The sequence below is a fragment of the Streptopelia decaocto genome (assembly GCF_964273445.1).
Source record: "Streptopelia decaocto genome assembly, chromosome: 6".
Classification (NCBI taxonomy): Eukaryota; Metazoa; Chordata; class Aves; order Columbiformes; family Columbidae; genus Streptopelia; species Streptopelia decaocto.
Genome location: NC_138660.1, coordinates 21,827,371 through 21,849,733, shown reverse-complemented (window position 1 = coordinate 21,849,733; position 22,363 = coordinate 21,827,371). Strand labels below are relative to the sequence as shown.

At 47.9% G+C, this 22,363-nt stretch overlaps 1 protein-coding gene across 1 annotated transcript; it reads right to left on the bottom strand.

Annotated features, from left to right (window-relative positions):
* Window positions 1-5,519: 5,519 nt before the first annotated feature.
* ADIPOQ (adiponectin, C1Q and collagen domain containing) lies at window positions 5,520-12,927 on the bottom strand. Its single transcript, XM_082055908.1, is given in 4 exon segments — window positions 5,520-8,994; window positions 9,417-9,636; window positions 12,708-12,748; window positions 12,751-12,927. Coding segments are annotated over 4 exon segments (861 nt in total). The 5' UTR covers window positions 12,824-12,927; the 3' UTR covers window positions 5,520-8,467.
* Between the last annotated feature and the right edge of the window lie 9,436 nt (window positions 12,928-22,363).

The window sequence follows — 22,363 nt, the reverse complement described above, 5'->3', positions numbered from 1 at the left end:
TGTTCAAGGTGGGTATAGTTAACTAATTTTTGTGAACAGGTCTAGAATCTCAATGTTTCGTGTTAAAAAGCAGCATAAATAGTACTGCTGGCACCTGGGGAGTATGGTATATGTGTCTGTAGGGAACTTTATACAGTGTGTAAAAGTTTTGGTTAGTAAAATTCCATTTGAAGAAAGCTGCTCAACTTCATGACCTGCTTTGGTGTGCAGCTGATGCCACTCTGGCTGTAGCTACCGCGAGAACTGAGTGATTCTTTGTTTCTTCCCAGGTGCTAAGCTTACACTTAAATCCGATAAGTGCTGTGGGTTTGTTCTCTGGGGATTAAGTGATATGAACAGGAATGTTCTTTAGAGTCGGAGTGAGATGGTGTTGAGGTTATGTATGTTGTAGCGGTGTGGAGTCTGAAGTTCTCTCTGCAATGAGCCTGGGTGAGGAGTGTGTATATAGCTTCCTCATTCTAAAGAGGGCCGTCAATGTGTGAGCACTTTGATCAGGAACTGTAGTTTGTTTGGGTCCCTTTTGGGACAGTATTAATATGGAAGGGCTAATCTGAAGAACAAAATGCCCTTCAGCTTTAGATTGTTTCTGTGTTACCAGTTGTCAAGCATTTCAGTCTAATTAGTCTGCAGGCAATCAGCCTGTTGTCAGGAAATAATCACAAGATGTTAAAAATCTCTAATAAAAAAAATAATTCAAAAGGCACTGAGATTGGACATGGCACTCAGTGCCATGTTCTAGTCAATGGACTGGAGTTGGACCAAGGGTTGGACTTGATGATCTCTGAGGTCTTTTCCAAACCAGTCAATTCTGTGATTTGCCAGCCTTGACAGTTTCTTTTACTGAGCTTTGATTCCTGTACCTTTTGTGGAGACTGACACCACTCATAATACGTGTTTCTGAGTGAAAGAATGTGCCTGTTCTAGCAGCATTTTGCACACATTTAGTCTGATGTATATTACTTTATAGGCTGCTGGGTACCGCTCAGTATTTCAATGTCCAAATTAAGGATCTAGTCTGAACAGACTTATGGAGGTACTGGGGTTAGTATTGTGAATTGTCCCACTGACTCAAGCGGGGCAGCTGGCAATGTATAAAGCTGATTTCCTGCCCGAGTCTTGGAAGGATGAGATCCCAAATACTAAAATACTGTATAAGTGGTGAGGCCAGTTGCGCAGCACAGATGAAAAGGAATGGCTTCCAAACGCTGAAATATCAACCCATTCCCTTTGGCACACTCACAAGGCCAGTTCTCTGCAGGAAACTGCTGGCTGTCACAGTATATTCTTAGGAATTAAGAATGTGCAATGTATTTTGAGCTGAATAGAATAAAGTAATTGTGAGGGAGAAAGTCACCATGCCAAAGGAAGCACAGTTGTCTGTGCTTAATATCTCTGCAGAGCCTTTTCTGAGCTGGCTAGCAGGAGAACCCAGGGCTCCACCGCTCTTCTTAAAGTGAATGAGAACAGGTGAGCTCAGACCTAGTGTGGTAGCAGTGGGATTTCCTTGGTTCTTTAGGATTTTGGGGAGTTTTCTTGGTTAACTCCCAGGGAATGAAAATAAAGGGTTTTTATTTCAATATTTTTCATCAGTAATTGAAGTGGAAGGTTCTGTTCTTAATAAAGAAGGAATTGATTTAGATGAATAAATGGAGTTCTTCCTGCTTCCCCAGGGTGTTGGGAAGCTGGCAGGCATCTTCCCACTCTCAATATACGGTTGTTCAGCAGATGGAAGCCCGCTGGGCAGATGACAGTGCAGCCCTGTTCCCTGTGAGTCCCCTGCTCAGAGACTGGGCTGGAATGTGAGTGTCACATCGGGGCTCTTGGAAAAGCTCTAGCACAATGCAAGTCAGTCCTTGGCAGCAGGGGTGGCTTTGAGGACAAGGGTTTACTTCCATGGTTTTACTTCCAAATTTTTTATCAGTTGGCCTTTTGTATTTGCTCCAATTTGTCTTTGTGAAGCATCAGGGTCAGAATTCTAATCCAAATTATAACCTTTTCCCAAGGTACTACAGGGACTTCAGAGCAGAGGGAGAGAGGAGCAGTACCTTCTGAAGCTTTTAAAACTGGCAAGTAGGGCCATCTTGGTGAATACTTGTTTCTTATTTATGGAAAAGTCAGTTTGCATGTAGTAAGTTTCCAGTCAGCTCTAACTTTAGCTATGTTCACAGCACCTCATCTGAAGCTGTGATATGTATGTACAAACCTCGAATAATCCTATGTGAAACCATGTAGACTTACAGCCTCTTGAAGGAATAGACCCTAGTCTGTATGTTGTTGTCAGTAAACAGATTTATAGCTGAGAATGTCGTGTATGAGGTGGGTGACTGAGCAAGGGAATATGCATCAACAAGGGGATGTGACGAAGTGTCCCTGGTACAGACAGGAGCTGCCCCCGCAGGGGAGTCTGAGCCCAGCTGAGGATGCCTCTGTGAGGACACTTGCAGAGGGGACTCCTGTCATGGGACAGGAACTTGATCCTGTCTGACAGCCTTCTGTATGCCCCCACTTCTGGTTCCTAATAAGGCTTCCTGTAAGGAGGTCACACAACTGTCCTTAAAGAGCAATGGTGTTATCCTGGCATGGCCTTCTGGGATGAGCTGAGGGCTTGGTGATTACAGACCCACATCTAGTACAAATGTCATAAAAATGTGTGGCGGCCCTGCTCCCAGCTTGGGTACACTCAGAATTGGTTTCCTACAGAGTATTTCAAAGGATGAACTTCAAACCTGATGGCATTTCCTGCATGGGAAGTAAAATTGCTGATTACCTAAATGTAGGGCTTTTTCCTAATCCCTCTGCCTTCTTCTATGCCAAACAGCCTCCAACGAGTTTATACTTCACAAATAAATATGACACAAATCTTACAAAGAATTTCTCTCTTTCTTGTTGCTCTTCATGGTTTTGTGCAGCTGCTATTTGTATTGTAATTAATTATTGGCACAAGCCATTACACGGGGTTGAGGCACAATTAGGCTCAGCCTGTAATTGTGTTGAGAAGGGCCACGGTTGCTTTCACAGATCGTTTCCCTGCTGTATGGAACTGGCCTGTCTCTCCAGCTGTAGCCACGTTATTTATCCCTAATTGTTAGTGCAGTGACTTAAAGCTTTCGTTGGGGGGTGTTCTTGCTTTCTGCTATCAGGAGAGCCTGCTTCCTTCCCGCTGCCTTTCCCCGAGCAGCAGTACCGGGAGGAACAGTCAAACACAGCTATCAAGATCAAAGGAGCCAAGTGCTCTCTTTATAACCTGCCCTAATTACAATGGGGCAAATAAGACCTTGTTCGTGGTGTCTTCACCATATAGGTTGCTATCTGATAGGAGCTGCTGGCAACATTTATGCCCAGAAGCATTTGTGTGCCTGCAGCTGCACATTAGTGTCTGAAGGGAAAAACAGCCATTTAAACCTGCCACAGCTAGAGTGGCAGCAAGTAGTGAGACCTCACTTTGTACTTGGCATCTATTGTCAGAGTTGGTTTAAAACACAAACAAACAAAGAAAAAACCCACCCAAAACATTAAAATTTGTTGGCAATCAGGTAATTCTGTGCCCTTTCAGCATGTGTCGTTATAAGACAACAGTGTGTTCAAAGCACTGTGCAGTCCTTAGGAGCCAGCCCAGGCCCTGGATATGTGCCTGTTTTGGCCAGGTTTTCCCAGCCTCCAGGTTTATGAAGTGCAGAGGGAGCGTAAAACCACAGCAACTCAGTAATGGAAAAAAGGCTGGATTCTTTAGGAACTCCTCTGCTCTCATCCCCCAGGAGCTCCTTACCCTCTCAAGCCCTATTTGCAGCTCTTCCCTAAAAGCAGCATGGGGCAAGCATGGTGCTCTGCAGCTCTTTGCCTTCAGTCCACTGTGAGCAACCTGGCAGTGTGCCCTGGCAGGGCAGAGCCAGGGAGGTGGAGGTTTGGTAGCCACATGCAGGGATTTGGGTGGTTCCTGGGCTATAAAGGGGCTCGCAGCCTGGTGGGGTGGTTGCTGGCCCTGCTCAGCTGTTGCTCCTGAGGCTCCTCAGTCCTTTTTTGCGTCATTGAGACCCCCCATGCACACATCTGCAAGGGCTGGGCAGCCTCAGGGGGCGATAGCAGGGATGTTTAGGGCAGTTTTAGGGTTTGACCCTGGCTGCAGTGGGGCAGGGATTTGCCTACCCTGCCCCACAGCTGTGGGTGCTTTGCTGATGGGGTGAGCCTCTGTTGGGAGCATTTGCCCCAGGGGAGAGCTGGGAGGGGCCTGATTGCTGCTCCTGGGGGTGCAAAGTGGCTTTTTGGGTGGCTGGTGGTTTAAACTAGGATTTGGTGCCTGCTAAGGAGGTCAGTGTGTGTCTCTAGCTGAGCTCTGTAGAGCAAGAATCCTACACAGATTTGATACAAAAGACTTCAGAAACAGTCCAAATCCCTAAAAGGGGGCTTTTGGCCCCTATTTCCATGCAATGTGGCCTTGCCTTGTTCACAGCCTGCTGCCTGGGCTAACTGGGGGACTGGTCTGTTTTTTGCTGGTTTTTGAGGTGCCTGGTGGCAATAAGCACTGTGCGATGGCAGGTACTCTGCCTGGAGCATCCTTTATGCAAGTGCTGGGAGGAAGACGATCTCTGCACTCGCATCCCTGAGGGTGAGTACCCTGGTGAAACTGCATTTCAGTATTCATACTATGGCAAGGGGGAAAAGCCAGTACACAGAAAGCCATAATGGCTTTCTTTAAAACTTCTCAAGTACTTTATCTTATTGTGTTTACAGGTTGGTTTGGTTTTGTGTTCTTGTTTTTTTTTTTCTTGATAAAACACACCATTAGCATAGGAAGGGTGTGTAATTGGTAAGGAGAAAATCACTGCTTGATCAGGATTTTAGCCTGGGATTCAAACCTTGAGGTTTAACCCTCTAAAATGTGTTTGAAAATATCCTGTAAAAGACAGAAGTCCCTAGTGTGCTTAGGCAGAGGGGAGCTGAGAGGAGGTTTGTGCTTTGCTGCCCTCCTGTCCTGGGCGATTGCATAGGCAACTACTCATTAAGGCAGATCCTGCATGAACTGGGCAGCCCCCTCCTTTATGCATCCCCATTGCTTACAGAGGCAGCAGAACTTGTGCTCCTAATAGCATACGTTTTACGTACTACTTGCCGTGGTTGTGTTTGTCATGCACCAGTGGGAGGAACAGAAATGGTGCCGGTGCCAGCCCCCACAGTGGGACGGCTCATAAGCCCAGCGACTGAGGAACAACTGGGGTGGTCTCAAGGGAAACCGTGGTTCTGTTTTTCTGCCTCTGTATTTGGTGAAACATAGATGCCCCTCGGCAAGCAACCTGACTCCTGCCCTGACCACAAGGTGCTGGCCCCGCAGCTACCTGGGCTGGAGCCAGAGTCCCCTAACACCTCTGGTCCCAAACCCCTGCTTGCTGCTCCTGGGGCACAGAGCCCTGCAGCCCCCTGGGGCCCCGGTTTTGATGTTCCTATGCAGCAGGCAAGGAGGCAGAAGCCTGCATGTGAGGCTGCTGCTTGCAGAGGAGTTTGGAAAAAACATTTACAGGGTAATAAAGAGGCTACAGGTTTAATGATTAAATAAGGTAAAATATCTTATTTACAGCATTCTTATGGAGCTTTGTTATCTCATGATCTGTGATAATGTGCATGTGTGTACATATAAGATATGCATTCTGCTCATATATGAATGTAACAGTGACTGCAATATTAGGTGAAACTTCTTCCGGATACAGAGCCCTGAGCACCCTAACAGTGGGGACAGGCAAAGACCCAGGACCAAAACCAGAGCCAGACTTTGAAACAGGGACTTCCAGGCTGGGTCTGTGCTGTGGGGCTTGTTTTGGTTCTTTTTGTAGCCCCCAGCCACTATACTGTCATGATGGCCAAGAGGCTGACCAGGAATCTGGGCCTCTCCTGGGGCGCTGGTCATCTGCCTTGAGGTCTAAGGGCACCTGTGAGCATCCCAAATGGGGTGAATTGTGGTGGGGGACAATACAGAGAGCTAGTGACTATGTGGGGTTCAATGAGACTTTCCCATAAGGGCCTGTGTGGCCTGAGTTTCCAATACATGTCACGTTTCTTGGACTACAGCCATGGTGACTTGAGATGGGAGATGCTGCTGGCCTGGGTGGAAGTTGTAGCAATATGGGGCATGGTGCTGATGGAGACATTGCAGGGGCTGGTCAGAAATCCGGGGCTCTGCCCTGGCCCAAAGCACATGGCATTGAATGTGCGTGGCAGTGTAAAAAGACGTCTGAGCCTCTGAGTCCTGGCGTATGGAATAAAACTCTATGCATATGTGCTCCTGCTGTGTAGTAGCAAGGAAGGGAATAATTTGTTTTGGCTGCCTCTTGGGAACTAGTTTTTAAATCAGTAATTCCTCCTGGGCTTTACCCCAAATGTTTCAGTTTTCCTGTCTTCAGAAAATCTATCAGAAAATATTTGAAAAAAAACCAAAACACCCCAACACTGCAAAAGCTCTGACTTGCTCCTTTCAGTTTAAGCCTCTTACGCCATTTGATTCAGCAGCTGCTGCATTTTAAAATCTCCATTTGTTTATGTATTAGTTTTTTGAATTTGTGTGTGTGTGTTGTTTTTTTCTTTCCCCATTCCCTTTCCATTAATTCACACAATAGGAGCAGGGTTTTTCCCAGCTCTCTGAATGCAGCATGATCAGATTTAGCATCAGTTTAGCCCTTGCTAAATCTAATATGCCTGGATCCTCCTGGGCCAGCAGAGCCGCTCTGGCTGTTTTTTGGGAAATAGTCTAGAAACCAGAGCACATCTTATCCAAAGGAGGCAATACAGTGTGAGGTGATGAGATGCTGAAGCCTTGATGAGAGCTAGAGGGTTGGGAGTTTCTTGGGAAAGCAAAAGAGGGGTAACCGTGTGTCTGCCATGGCAGTGTGCCCCCACCTTGCTGGAAAATGAGCCTAGGAGAATGTCCCTTTCTTCAAACCCTTCCTAACAGCGCATACAAAAAAAGCATGAGCATTCTGAGTGAGTTTTTTATTGTTGTTACTATTTGTAATGTGGTAATGCACCAGAGCGTAGAAAATGCTACTGCTCTTGGAAGTAATTTCAGTGGAAGCTCTTAATGCTGTTTTGTGCTTGTAATAATGCGTTAGCTCTGATCTGGTTTAGCTTGTTCTGAAGTTTAATGGGAGTCTTCTTTGAACATATCTGAGAAGCCATCAAATCCTCTTTTAGCTAAAAGTCAAGCAAGCTCCTTGGAAAGCAATTTAATGGGATTGCTACTAATCTCAGCCTTGATACTCATCCTCCGTTGGGCTAAGCTTGCCAAGAGCTGGGACAGGTCCTGGGGGTGTTCAGCCCTGGAGCCCACTCAACATGGGAGCTCTGCCCAGCTGCTGTGCCAACCAGTGCTATTGGCACACTCATGGCATGGAAAAATAAAAACATGGTTGCTACTCAACTTCTGGCTGTGCTTGGGAGCTATTCAGAGGGGAGATGGGACAGGATGCTGCCAGCTTGCAGGTGGGAACTGTGAGGAGCTGCTTGCATGCCCTATGCTGATGGCCTCTGGGCTGAACAAGTACTTGCGCCATCACTTCCAGTGCCAGCCGAGTGATTTGGGAAGGGACATCTCCATCCTGAGGTCCCCTTTGCCCAGGAGCCTTGAGGGACATTCTACTCCCCTGTCAGGCAAGTGTTTGCAGGGAAGCTGCTGGCATTTCCAAGCGTCAAAACTGTGAGGCCAAGACGTCAGGACCCCCAAAGCCACATGGTCAATGGGCTGCTTGTGTAGCCTCACCAGCATTTGTAAGGCTTTTCAGATAAATCAAAAGAGAAGATCCCTGCTTTAACCAAGCATGCTGTCTATATTAGACATAATGTTGGGGATAAACATAAAAGGAAAATAAAATTATTAAAATAAATGAAAATTAATAATCTGAATATATTTAAAGATCTGGGCTAAAGAAGAGAGACAACAAGCCATGGGTAGAAGTCAAAGACCATAATAAAACAGGGAGTTATGATGGAAAAAAGGGAGCCATCTGTTGTAGCTGAAAACAACAACAGTGATAGCTTTAGTGAATAGTCTTCTTCCTCTACTACTCAAATTTAAAAATGCTGCCTGATATGTGTGCCGTTGGTTTGAATGAATTTAAGTGGTTAAAAAAGGGAAATTTAGAATGTGATATTTAGATGTAGCAAATTTTTCTCCCGTCACTTTTAAATTTAAAAAAAAGGCTAGGCCGTCTAACTCTCTCTCATGATGCAGTAGGTGTGGTGTTTGACTTTGGGCCCAGGTTTCCACAAGGAGAGCAAGAGCAAAGGTAGGAATGAACTCTTGGTCCCATGGAAGTCACTTCTGTATTACCTCACTGACTTTTCAGGTAATAGGGTCCACCCTTGGCAATTGTTGCCCCTGCAGAAGGCAATTTTCTGCTAAATACAGTATAGCAATAGCGCCAGTGCCCCAGAATGCTGTCCAGGGTTAAGCCACCTCATCCTCTCCCATGCAGCACCCCCTGCTTTAATGGACATCCAGGTCTGGGTATAGAAGGAAGCCCATGAAAGTGGAATCATTGATGTTGTCGGCGTAGACGCCGTTGTTGTCTCCCTCCCCGTACACCTGCAGCCAGACCTCATCCCCAGAGCTGAGGTGCAGCAAGACGGAGCCACTTGCTTGGTCAACGTTGTTCTTCTGAAACTGGTCATAGGTGAAGATCACCGCCTTGTCCTTCTTGTAGAGGCTAACCTTGACGTCTGTCAGGTAGACTGTCAGGTGGTAGGCAAAGTAGTACGTGCCAGGGATGCTGCAGAGGAACTTGCCAGTGCTGGCATCATAGTGGTTCTGCTCGTTGTAGAAGATCTTGCTGAAGCGGATGGGGACGTTGGGGTGGGGGGCTCGCTCCGTCAGCCCCACGCTGAAGGCGGAGCGGTAGACAAAGCTGCCTTCACCCTTCTCCCCCTTCTGCCCTGGGTATCCGGGAAATCCTCTTGGCCCTTCCCGTCCTGGGACTCCCATTTCGCCTTGGTCACCTTTGGGACCTTGCGGACCTGGAGGACAGAGTGGGGACAGAGAGCTGTTTGTGCTGTGCTGGCAGCCACTACCCACCAACCCAAAATGCAGAGGGGGCTGTGGCACGAGGATCTGCTTGGCAGCGTGGAGCAAGAGGAGTCCCCTGAGGAAAGGCTGGATGACCCCAACACCCACCATGAGCTGAGACAGCGAGTGGAAAGCCAGCTCAGCCCACAGCCATGTGCAGAACTGCCAAGAGCAGCATGTCTGAAAAAACATAATTAATTGGAAAAACAACCACCAGACTTCGGTTGTGGGATCTTCATCCCTGGAGATACTCAAAAGCCATGTGGGCAAAAATCAGGCATGGACCCACCAGACGTGAGACTTCCTGGGGCTGGCCCTGAGTGCTGGGGCTGCCCAGGGCTCCAGCACCGATGTACCCCTGTTCCTCACCAACCTTCCTCTCCTTTTTCTCCTTTTAGTCCATCTTTTCCATCTTTCCCGTCCCTTCCAGGGAGACCGTTGTGGCCAGGATAGCCAGGTGCTCCTCCCATCCAGTTGGCACACGGCGTTTTGGGGTCGGGCTGTACCTCCTGGGTGGCCACCTCTGTGCAATGGGGGATCACCAGCAGCAGTGAGCAAAGGAGGAAGCTTGCTGGGCCACTCATCATTGGTTCCTGATATGGACAATCACTGTGTTAACTTCAAAGGTTATCAGGAGGAAAAAACAAAACAAAAAAACAAAGCAAAAATACTACTACCCTTGAATAAGGAGGAGGCATGGAAGGCTAATGTTTGAATTAGCATATTTGAAGGAAAGAATTTCTGCTCACTCCAAAGGCCCTTCTCATCCAGCATGGTGCTGGCATGAGCTCCATGAGCCAAACGAGGATGGAGCTCCTGGAAGCAGTGTGGACCTCAGCCCGGGAGCACATCCAGCATGGAGGGGAGCAAATGCCAGAGTTACCACCAACAGCTCGTGGGCCCTTTGCATGGGCACAGACACCGTGCGGCACCGAGCATGGCAGATGCCAGGGTATCTGTGGTTGATTCTGCAAAGCTCTGCTCAATTAGGCATGATATGCTTCAGCTTCTGCCTGGCTGAGTGAGCAGCTGAGGGGAAGTGCAGGAGCCCATTTCAAAACCTCAGAAGCCTTTAAACCACCTGCTCAGCTTATCGCTGCAAATCCAGCCTGCTAAGCTGAGTCCATCTAATGTGAACAGGAACTACAGCCAAGTTTTCAATCTCCTCTGAGCAACTGGATCAAATTATGATACTGTTTGTTTTTTTTTCCACCTAAATTATGGTTTTGGATTACAGGAAGACAAGTTGCATGGTGTTCAGGCACTGTAGGGTCATACTCTCCTTTAATTTAGTTTCCTTGCTAGTCAGAGCAATTAGTGCAGCTCCTCTGAACCAGGTTCGTGGTGACACCCTGTGACCAACCTGGAGCTTTATTCTGATGCTCCCAAAAATCAGTGGGACTGTGGTGGGTTTGGGTCAGGCCTTTAGGAAACAGACATTTTAAAATCACTATTGTGTGATACTGCTCTCTGGGCAGAGATTATACCCTGGAACAATAAAGGTATCCTGTTAAGAGCATTATAAGTGGCATAATAGGCAATAAAAAGTGAGTAACAGCATGGCCATTAGAGTCCCTTAGCTCTATAATTTCCAAGAAAAATAATAGTTAAGAGCAATTTCTTTGCAGGGTTGATTTTCCTAGGCAAGCTATTTAAATGTCAGATTTTAAATAATGTCTTATTAGCTCTCATGTAATTGCTGGAACAATTCCTTTGAAAAGGAAGCTAAATAACAAAGAGGTTACTATGATTTCAGGTTTTGTAGGATATTGGGGGGCTTTGAGGAAAACTTCAAAGCTCTGCCTAATGACTTTGGTGGGTGGTAAAAATCGGGGAACTCCTAAAACCATAACCATGCTACCAAGCTCCAGCAATCCAGCAGCAATGTGGTGCCCTGTGATGGGGTCAGGGCTCTGGCTCAGGGACATTTTTGGGGCTGTGGGTACCATTAGGTCCAGTGATTATCCACAAACCCAGGTGGATGAGTGAAACAGATTTCTATAAATCCTAAAAGTGGCTTGGTTTGGCAAATAAGGGTGTGTGTACTTGGGCACATTGTGACGTGGCCACTTTGCCGTGCCTCAGTGGACGGCACTAAGTGAAGGGACCCCATCCCCCTGCCTGGGTCCCCTCCAGGTCAGCTCCAAGTGTGCACCCCTCCAGAATCAGCACGGGCGGTCTGGGGACATCTATAATAGCTGCATGAAAACACACTAGTGTTCAATACAAATCTGCCTCAAAACTGCATTTCTTGAGCTGCATTTTGGTGATTTTGTTGGGGCTAGTTCTGCTTTCTCATATGCTGCCTAGAACTCAAATATCACAAGAATTTCAGTGACATGTGCTCAACAGACAGCATAGGAGTAAGATCTTCTGGTAGTGCAAAATTAAACTCTCCTTTAAGGTGAAAAGTGGTGCAAATTTGAGGCAGCCCAAAGCCGGGCTGCAGGCAGCTTTCCTGGCAGAGTCCGCCCAGCTGCTCCAAAGGGCTCGGAGTGATGCCCGTCCCACACAGCATCCCTGGGTGGCTCTTTGTGGCAGTTATGTTAAATGATCTGGGTTTTGCCTTTCTAATGAGAAAAGTATTGTGTAAATATAAAGCTACTTCTGTTGCCACAGTTTGACTCAACCACAAGTGGTTTGCTCTTTTGAGAAATGCAGCAGTTCTATGGCATAGGTGTGTCATACAAAGGGAAAGGTTTAAGTTGTGTCTGCCAGCTCAGAGTTTGAACTCTGGTTTAGCTTCACTAGATCTTCACTCTCTTCACTAGATCTTTCCCGTTTCTTTTTGTCTTTACATCTGATGCTCAGCAGTGCAACCTGAAATAATCTGCTGCAAGTGTACCTTTCACACATGTAATAGATGGACTAAGTACACTTGGCAGCTTTCATTTATTCCCCTGGAAGCTACTATATTAAAAGCTCATATGCATTATATGAAGATTATTCATTTAACAGCAGAAATCAGCATATCATCCATAAGAACAATGCCATTCATAAGTGCTACATAGTGATTCAGACCATGATTCAGAATTTAAATTTCATGTAACGCTATATAAATATTATATACGTGTATATATTTTAAAAAAACCCCCACATCTCTGTGTACAAAACACAGAACAAAAAATCCATCTCTTTTTCCAACTCAGCATTTTCTTCAAAGGCTATTATCCAGGGGTTTGGCTAATGTTGGTCTTTTTTTCTTTTTGTTATTACTTGTATCATAGTTTTTGCCGTTGTTGCAGCGGTGACTTGCTCCAGGGGGCTCACACCTTAAATCTGGGTGGTGCAGGTTCCTGGTAAGGAGCTGAAATGACTCAGGGAGATTTGGGGAAACCAAATATTCCCAGGAGTCTTCAAGGAAAGAGGTGAATCGACAGGTGCCAGTGCAGTACTGGCTGTCACAGCCATGAGGGTTTTCACTGTTGTTCCTGACTACTTTTGATTTAGGAGTTTTGATCTCTAAATAGTGTTTCCAAAAACAGGGGTATGAATCTAAGGGAGATCCGTTATTCTTGGTTTAAAATACTCGCTGGCTATTCTGAGAATAATTCTAAGAAAGGAAACTTCTTGCAAATAGAAAATTGTTTGTCTGTTTCAGCCCAAAAGAAGAGAAAATCCTGAACTTAGTAAGAGGAGAAAAAAAATAAAAACTCATGCTTACCAGCTGCTTTGACTCCTGGTTGGCTTGCTGCAGTCTCTTTGGAAATGAAGCCCGGCTACCACACAGCTGTCCCTAAGGGCGCGGGGAGCTGACAGCTCAGGCACTGCATTTTCCATTTGCTATTGCGCATGCTGACCTAAAGTTAGGTTTTCCCATTAATTTTTCCTGGCCATCACTTAACTTTTGGACCACTTGTATAATCCGGTCACACTGGGATAGCTTGAGAAGACAGCCTTAATGGGGAAAAGATGGGTTTGGGATTTGGTTGGGAACTGGAGGAGCAGTGGTTTGCTGGAGAAGCCCATGGGAAAGCCTGTTCATCCAGGGCTGCCTCGTACAGCACAAGCTGCTGCTCCCTGGAAACTGGGAAATGTTGTCAGCAGCTGATGGAGAAACTGTGTCCACAGCCTTGCGTTAATGCACTCAAGTGGGATTTTTTTTCAACATGTTAGTAGATGAATGATTATGTGAGAACTTTCGGCTTATCCTTTTAATGGCAAGAGCCATTCCTGCTGGGAGGCTGCTGCCGCACCAAAGAAGGACAAAGCTGCCTGAGGAGAAGGGCAGTGCTGGGGAAAAGATTTGTCTTAAGCCAGCCAAGCTCATGCCAGTGCTATTGTAAATCATGAGAGTAATTTCAGCTCTAAGGATGGCTTTAAACCTATCACACGTTTTGGCTTTAGGTCAAAACAAAGTCTGTTTTTCCCTGTGTCTTCCTCCTTTTAAAACAGAGGTTGAACCTTGGAGAGAGGAGGCTTTCCCTCTCCAGCTGTTCCAGGACAGTTCAAGGTTTGTTATGTAGGACCTTGGCAAACCTGGGCTAGTAAAATAAGACCAGGAAAATATAGTGTGATGTGTGTTGTTGCAAGCGGGCTTAGGGAGCTGGTGTCCTTGGGAGAGGGGAACCTCATCCAAGTGAATGCTGGTGGGACAGTATCCTGAATTACTGAGTTGTTGTCTGTCTGACAAGACTAAAAGGATGCATAAATGAACACATAAATAATTTCTTATATGTAGAGCTGGCAGTTGGCAAGGGTGAATTTTGAAGTCCTGATGAGAAGGGTGCAGAAGGGAGGAGCTGCAGGATGGCTGCTTGCTGCCTGCCTTATTTTGGTCAAGCCCTTAGTCCAGCATTTGAAGAATTTTCTTTTCCAGATGATGGTTTTTCCATGCAATGTTGAGACTTAAAAAATCCCTCATGCAACCCCAGAAAAACATGCCAGGGATCTAGTTGGATCTGTTGTTGTCTTATAATATAAATGTGATTTGCTAGAGCCTGTGTGTGTTTGTGTGTGCGATACCAATGTATCTGTCAAGTCTCCTGAGCAATGAATGGAGGAGCACAATCTTGGAACTGAAGCAGGGACTTTTTCTGAAGTGGAGATGACAGGTTTTTGGCTGCCTCTGCCCAGGGTGTGAGCAAGACAAGGCTGGTTTCCCTGACAGCTCTTGGCTTGAAACCCAAAATGTATCATTGAGGTATTTATTAGGCTGCCAATATTTGAAAATTGGACCTGATGTGTTCAATAGGTAATGCTGCAATTACTGCACAACCTTTCATTTCAGTTGTTTGGAAAATATCACTGTGAAAAATCTTTCAGCAGTCCATCAGACAGCCTCCCAGATGTTATCTCTGCCTCCCAGGAGGCAGGTGGAAGGCAGCGCTGGCTGCCTGGCTTATCTCTGGGGATACAAGCAGCTGATGTGACCCTTGATGCACTCCCTTGTGGTTATGTTGTCTTACACACTCGCTTTGCAGGTTGGTGCTGGCTCCTGTTCCCACTGCAGAGGGAGATATTGTACAATCCACTGAGCTATTTCTGGCTCTGTGATAGGAAAATATTTAAAATGCCCTTTGCTCTGCCTGGTGACAAGCAAAATTTGCCACCAAATGTGGACTGGACTGGCAGTGCCTGCAGCTGTAGTGCTCAGAGGCAGTAGCTCTGGCTGAGGCTGGGGGGGGGGTTTGACACACAGAGAAAGCTGCTGTCCCCAGGCCCTGCAGGACCTGCTCCTCTTTGTACCGCGGTCACCAGATCTCCAGGGCAGGACACACTGCCTGTACCTAGCTTGGCTACAATCCTTGTGCTGAGCCTGAGCTTGTTTTCTCGCTTGGATCTGATGCAAGTCTGTAAATATGAAAAATACAAACCCAATTTGATGGATTGTGGATCACGTTTTTCACTAGGAATTAAAAATAAGCAGAAGGTTATATTTAGCCATCTATAAACAGGAATAAAATAGAGCAGAAGGCTCGTTATCAGCTGTGCTCCATCAGTGAGCTCACGGTCCCCAGTGGTGCGATCCGAGGGGTGAAAAGCTGCTTTGGCCATGGGCATGTGGCAGTGTTGGGACGGCTGCCTCAGGAGGAGGTCAGGGGTTGCCCAGACCAGCAGGATCCATGATGTGTGGGCAGGGGAAGAAGCCCTTGCCTGCCCTCCATTGTCCCTCCCCAGCGGGGTTGAGCCACCATCATGGAGCCCAGCCCATGGGAACTGTTGTCCTCATGGTCTTCCCTTCCCAAAGCTGCTGTGCCCCCCTGCCCTGGGGCTCCTCTGCCGGGATCTGGCCCCTGCCCTGTCCCGGTTTGCTGTCCCCCAGGGTTGCCTGGCTCTTCCCTCCTCTTTCTGCTGGCCTTGGATACCGCACGTCCCAGAAACAACACACATTCCCCACTTTGCTAAAAACAGCAAAAGCTGCTTACGCCATTTAGCAGGCTGGCTGGGGGCCGTTACAGGCTATTTTGGTGCTGCCTGAGGCTGTGTGCAGCAGAGGAACCACAGCTTGTGTGCCAGGAGGCTTACGGCTCTGACCCTGGACATTGCCAGTGGCCCTGGCCAAGCTAGCTCACTCCTCTGCTGCAGCCCTGCCAAATCTGCTTACAGACCCTGTGCCTGCCTCTGCTGTCACCCCATGGGCACCTGCGTCAGGTGCACAGTGGTGGTGAGCACTGAGGAGCCAGCTTCAAACGAAAAGCAGTAAAGTGGCCTGTAGTGCTGATGCCACTGTCAGCAAGGACCCTGGCCACATCTTGGAATTCTCTGTGACCGTGGGCATCATTGGGTGCCCAAACCCTTCCCTGTACTGCATCGCTTTTCCCTCTAGTAGCTAATTATTAATGGGAAAGAGGAGCTTTCTCCCTGTGGGGGTCTGGAGGGCGTCAGCCTGGTCCTGTGTGCCCTTGGGGGCTGCTCAACCCCTCTCTGGCAGCCTGGCTCCCACAGGGTCCACCAAGCTGGTAGGTGCACCTTCTGCAGCATGGCATTGGGCTGCTGTGGCCGTTCACATCCCTCATGGTGCCACCGGGGAGACACGAGGGCATCAGCACAGCACGTGGTGAGGCTGTGCTTGTCACAAGCCCACGGACCCTGATGTCCCCACTGGATTTTCCTACATGAGATCAGGGAGACAGCTCAGGTGCAGGGATGGGCAGATCTGGCAGCGGTGGCCAAGACAGGCTGTGTGGGCACAACACAGGTTGGGTCAGCCCACAGGAGGGCACAAGGGCCTTATGGGGCTGTGCATGGTGGGTGCTCACCCAGGGGGATGGTAGTAGAGGGGACAGGAGCCCCAGGGGTGTGTGCCATGGTGGGGATGCTGAGCCAGTATTTGGGGACCACCAGAAGCCAGCAGTGAGGAGGGCTGCCTGATGCCTTTGCCTTCACTGGATGAATCCGGTGCGCTTCTCAGCAGCAGGGTTATCAATTTCTCAGTCCGTTTCACGCAGACAAATGTGCTCTTTTCTTCCATGCAACACGTATCTCGGGCAGAACAGCTCCTTGCCAGGCTTGAGCAACAGTGTGTTTCACTTCTTGGTGATAAATTGTCCCCAGCCTCAGGGGATCCCCCTTGGCTCCCAGCAAGGGATCTTGGCACAGCAGGATTTCTTATGCCAAAAGGGACATTGAGACATATTTGTATAGGAAACAGGGCCCTGTAAATACTACTCAAAGCTCCTTTTATTAATGTTATAGGCATCCACAGGGCACTTGTTTCTGCATTGCAGAATCGGGGTGCTGCTTTGGCCTTACTGGGCTGTGCAAGGGAAATGCAGCTGAGGTCCTGTGCAGGGGTTTATTCACGACGCTGTCCAGCTCCCCTCTGCTCTCACGCCAACTCGCAGCTGAGATAGGTACTGGCTTCTTTTAGTACGGGCTGGTCTTGTTTTGGGGCTCATTCTGGACTGGGAAGAGGCCGGGCTGGGAACAGGATAACAATCTCAGTGATCCGGTACGTGGCGCATCCTCTGCTGAAATGTCCTCCCCAGATTTCACTCCCAGCAGTGGTCACATCTTTCTGACAAGGCACCCAAGAGTGTATGTGCCACTGCCTGGCTCTGCCCTTCAGCTTTGCCGCACAGACTGACCTATTAATGAGGTATTTAATGAGTTTTCTACTTGCCCATTAAAATGAACCCCTCAATGCAGGTGCAGAAGGAGAACTTGCAGCTGCTAATCACACAGCCCCCGGAAGCCTACTTGCATTCATTGAAAGCACATTTTTACAAAGTAGATAAATTATTTATTAGGAAAGCATTTCTGAATAATTCAGGCATGTAGAAGAGCAGTTTCCTTTGTACACGTGAATTTCCTCATTATCCAAGCCAGCCAGGTCCCTTGGCTGCAAGGTTTGGACAATAGATGGAGCTCACTACCCAGCACCACGGAGGCCAGGGGGACACAGTAGAGCCACCGCTCTGGCCAAGAGCAGCAGAAGGGTGTGTAGCGGTTTCCCTCGGGGGTCTTGGACGACACGGTGCCTGCCCTTGGTGGCACTATCGACAGAGATGCTCCTGCAATTTCCATCTGCTTGATCTGGCCAGGCCCTTTACACCACTGGTGTGTGCGCTGTGGGTTGGAAAGGAGCCCTCACCCCAGCCAGCTGAAAACTGAATGGAAGAGAAAAATTTAGGTGTTCTTTGCAGGGGCTTTGTGGCATTGGTGCAATGTGGTGGATGTAATCCCAGCTCAACTACCTTGGGCTCTCTGCTCCACGTCACTCTTCCAGCCTTTTCAAAGGGGTGTTTTCCACCGAGTCCCCTATTTTTCATCGCTTTTGGTTGCTGAGGGACAGAAATAGCATTATCCCCCCCTGCCCTGGTCACCATTCCCCATCACTGGAAATGTCTCTCAGACCCTGTACTTGCTGTTCTTGATTTAGGGTAACAGTGTCACTGGGCTGTGCACAAAGCTGAGGAGTGTATTTGCTCTGGGTCTGATGGGAAAGTGGAAGGGGCATGTGGAACCCCAAAACATCAAGCGGTTTGGCAGAGGCTGCAACTGGCTCCATGCTGGGGGGCAGCACAGGCAGCAAGGGGCCACGGGATGCTGGGGTTCCTGTTGCTGCTGCTGGGGTTTCAGGGTGATCCCCAGCTCTCCCCACAGCAGCTGGTTGGGATTTAGGACTCTTCACAGAAGGGTTTCCTCTCCTTCTGTCTGTCCCTTCCCTCTGGTTGCTCTCAGTGCAGGCAGGGCTCCTCTTGGCTCTGTAAACCGCAGCCCTCATCTGCTGTGTTTGAAAGCACTGCCTGGTGACAGCCCAGTGCCATTCATGTGCCTGTCCACCCCATCACTGGGGTGAAAGCCAGGAGCCCATGAGTGAGATAACACCCTCCCATCACACTTTTCTTTGCGTTGTGTAGATGCACAAGAATAATTTTTGACCATAATGGTTTTTCCATTCACTGCAGTATCGATTCAGAGCCACCAGCTCTGGTAACCTCTGCCGTGCGTTAGCTGCATCCCTGCTGTTTGCAGAGTGATGGATGTGAAGGCAGGGTGGTGGGGCAGGTGGGTCTGTCTTCCCAGTGCAGGACCCTCCTGGATTGTCATTCAATGCCAGTGACACTGCGTCACTGCACCCTCAGGCCAGGTGACCGGTCACTGTGTGCCTTGCAGAGGTTGTGCGCTCAAGCTCAATAATCTTAGCGCTCAAAACAGCAGTGAGATGTTAAGGGATAACAGTTTGCTTGTTTCTCCCATTGTTTATAAAATGAGATCACTTACGAGCAAGGACATGATTAATTAAAGGCATTACAAACCTTACATTAGCTATAGAATGAAATATCATCGTGGAAACTAAGCCATGCATATTTCACCAATAAACTGTAAATCTGATAAAAATGGTTACTATATGTTTTTGCTTTGGGCATTTCACAGTATAAATCATCATAAAGCGCTCTTTGGGAAGTTGCAGAGAATGATACATCCGTGACACTTTCACTAGGGCATTTCTTTGTGCTTAGCAGGAGTCGTTTATGGCTGCTGTAGGGCTAATAAAAGACTTATGATGTCTTCAATTATTCATTTTTACAAGTGCTTGTTCTCCTGACCTGAATAGCCAAAACCACATTGTGACTGGTTTTAGCAGTAAATAGTTGTTATTTTTTCTGGAGTCGAATGATTTGCCTCCACTGCAGACGTCGCCTCTCTTCCACATGCAAGACAATAGTTCACTCTCAGCTGTCACAACGTTTTATATGTTTCTCACTTTGGGAAGCACCTTTCTGCCTGGCAGCACAGGAGGCACTGGCTGCCTCAGCAGCCTTTGTTCCCACCTGGGCTGCAGCATCTTGCCTTGTGCCTGCCAGGAGGTTTATGTGTGAGCTGATGAAGCAGATCTGGAAGCTGAAAGCAGACCAAGGACCTCAACACGCTGTTGCTGCAGACATGGTGAGGAGCTCTGCAGGACTGCGATGTACTCAGAGCGTTGTGTTCACTGCGGTGGGCTGTGGTCTGCAGCCCCCATTAGAGCTTCCTCCCTCACCCTTCCAACTCAGCCTGGGCAGAGGAAACAGTTCCTTTTGCTGCAGACCTGATGTTTTAAGAAACCTTTAGAAACACACATGCAAAACACGTAGTGGTTTGTGTCAGTGCCCCTGAGCTGGTGCTTTGATGGCAGTTGGATGCCTGGGACTCCCTGCTCTGGATGGGGCACAGGAGCCATGAGACCCTTTGTGCTCCTTGTCTGGGCTTGAGACAGATGAGTACCCATGCCCACATTGAAATCCTGCGGGACTGGGCCCCCAGACACCAAACCCTCAGGCAAATGAGATGTTCTGAACCCTCCTGCCTCCCCCGTCCATCAGCCTTGGGGTGCCTCAGTGTGCTGGGCTGAGATCCTGCCGCCTTGGCATCACGAGAGCCTGCTCCAGCAGAAGCTGTGGAGCTAGACAGGCAGGCGGAAGTGAAAGCACTTCTATATTAAACCACATTTTCTGGTCCTCCTTTATAGGTTTTTAATGTGATTCGTATGTCCCTGCCTGGCGTGTCGCCCGTAGCCAGGAGCTCCCTATCCTCCTGCTCCTTGATGCAGTGTTTTCTGTGGATTAGGTTCAACTGGATAAATTAATCTCCTTTTGTATCTATAATCCCTGTGAGGGTGGTGTCCTTAACAGAGACTGTGCCTTCTCATTGTTTTGCCAAAGCAAGTACCAGCTCCCCACTGTGTCTCTTCTCAGATGACACAGAGGTTCTCTGAATAGCAAAGAGAGAAAACAAAAAGGATCTGAGCCGTTTTTTTTTTCCTCTTCTTTTTTTTTTTTTTTTTTCCCCTTTCTCCAGGCAGCTACACGTATCCATCTCATGGAAAATTGCCCCAAATACTTTAGTGTTTTACTTTTCACATGCTTGCATCCTTGCGGCTCTGTCTGTGAAGCCTGAGCTTCACAGAAGCACACTGCTGACTCACTGATGGAGATGGGGACATCAGAGAGAGTCTCTTTGACAGGGAGAGTGAGAATAGGGCTTTTTCTGCCCCCACAACCAAAGAAAAAAGATTAAGGAAATTCAAAGAATCAAAATGAGGCATGGTACAAGTATTCATCACAGGAAACACCCCTGTACCTGCTATATGGGACTAAAATGGGCCTGTACTGACCTTACAAGTGGTCCAGCTAAAAAGTGTAATTTCTGTCACGGCAAAAGCCATTCCTGTGCCTGATCAAGACTACTGATCTGAGGCAGGAATGAGGACTTGTGGCATTGTCTCATTTTCCCAAGGCAGGGCAGAGCACCAGTGCGTGCTGACCCTGGGCTCTCTCCCAGCCAGCCGGCTCTCTCAGCAGGGAAACCTTTCAGCAAACTTCCCATCAGTGGCTTCAGAGGGTACTGCTGGTGGCACATGGGCATCGACATGTCACCCACGCTGTGTCGCTGCACAGCATTACCCCGCCTTCCAAAAACAAAGGTTTCTCTTGCCCAAGTTGGCACCAGTGTGGGCTGGTGACACTGGTGCCATCCCTGTTTCCGATACTGTGGCACAGCGCAGAATCTGGCCACCAAGCCCCACAGCTTGTTTGTTGTCTCTTGGCTTCCTCTCCACAAATATTTTCATCCAGCTGAAGCATAAATAAGCGCTTATGGCTTTGCCGTTTGGGTTTGTGTTGAGCCTGGAAATGCCAGCATGTGTTTGCTGGAGATAATCAGGGCGCTTTTGTGCTGGTGGCCTTGGCATCTCTCACTCTCTTGCTTTTGTTTCTGCTCCCACCTTCCCTTTGGTGTGCAGTGCCTTTTCTGATACCTCTGAAAATAACTGATTTCATGTCTTGGTAATTTTTTATATTTATTTCTGAAATGCAGGGAAGTGGTATCTCTGCATGCATTCCTCAGTGATTGCTGCTTGTGCAGTGTGTGTCTTTATGATTCAATTAAAAATGTTACATTTCCCCAGCAGACCCTGCCACCATCCTGGCAAAGCATTTTCGACCTTGATTGCATTGTTCAGTTTGCGAGTGCAAAGTATTATAACAGCCTTTCCCTTCGGGACAATGTGCTCAGGCTGCATTGTAATGACTCCAAAATACAGTGTTTCTGTCTGTCTGCAATGGAGAGAAAGAACAGCCCTAAGGCCATTGCTCAGGCTTAGCATTTCTCTGAGCCTGAGATTACTTGCTTTTTGAAGTGAAATACCTACAACTAAGTTCACCACAGTTCACCTGCTCCCTCAGCAGACCCTTATCCCCTCACACATGACACTCGGGTTCGCTTGGCTCTATGGGTTTGTGGTCCCCAGCTCTCCTCCTCCCCACAGCAGCTCTGTCATCTGCAAGGAGGTCTCACACACACTTTTATTAAAGAAAAGCATTGACCATGTTGCATCACCCTAAAGAAATGTTCTTTCTCTGTCATGTTTATTTTACCTAGCTTTTCTGAATTTATTACTTTTCTTGCTGTCTTCTATACTATTCACCTGATACTTGTTTCCCCACCACCTCCTGCATGTTCAGTTTGTTATGTGCACTTGTTCCTGAGCAGAATACAAACTCAGCAACATCTGAATTTTATTTTCCACTGCTGGTGTTGGAGGGCAGCACAAGATGGCCCTTGTAGCTAATGACAGGGCTGTGGTCAAGACTTTATGTATGACCAGATTTTAATAACAGGTGGGTTGGGAAATGCTGGTGACCAGAAGTGGTAAAGGAGCATGGGTGGGAACCTGTCCCAGCTGCAGCTCCTCTACATCGGCACATCCCGAGGCTGCTGCATGGTGGCCCATACTTGGGTACAGAAAATCCCCTGCTTTTTTCCCTTACAGAGGCAGGCTGTGAAACCCAGGGGCTCAGCGACCTTCCCAGTCAGCCGGTGAGTCAGTTGCAGGGTGTGGAACCTTTGTTGTGTTTTGGATTTGTTATTGCTCAGCTCCATCCTCCCTGTTTT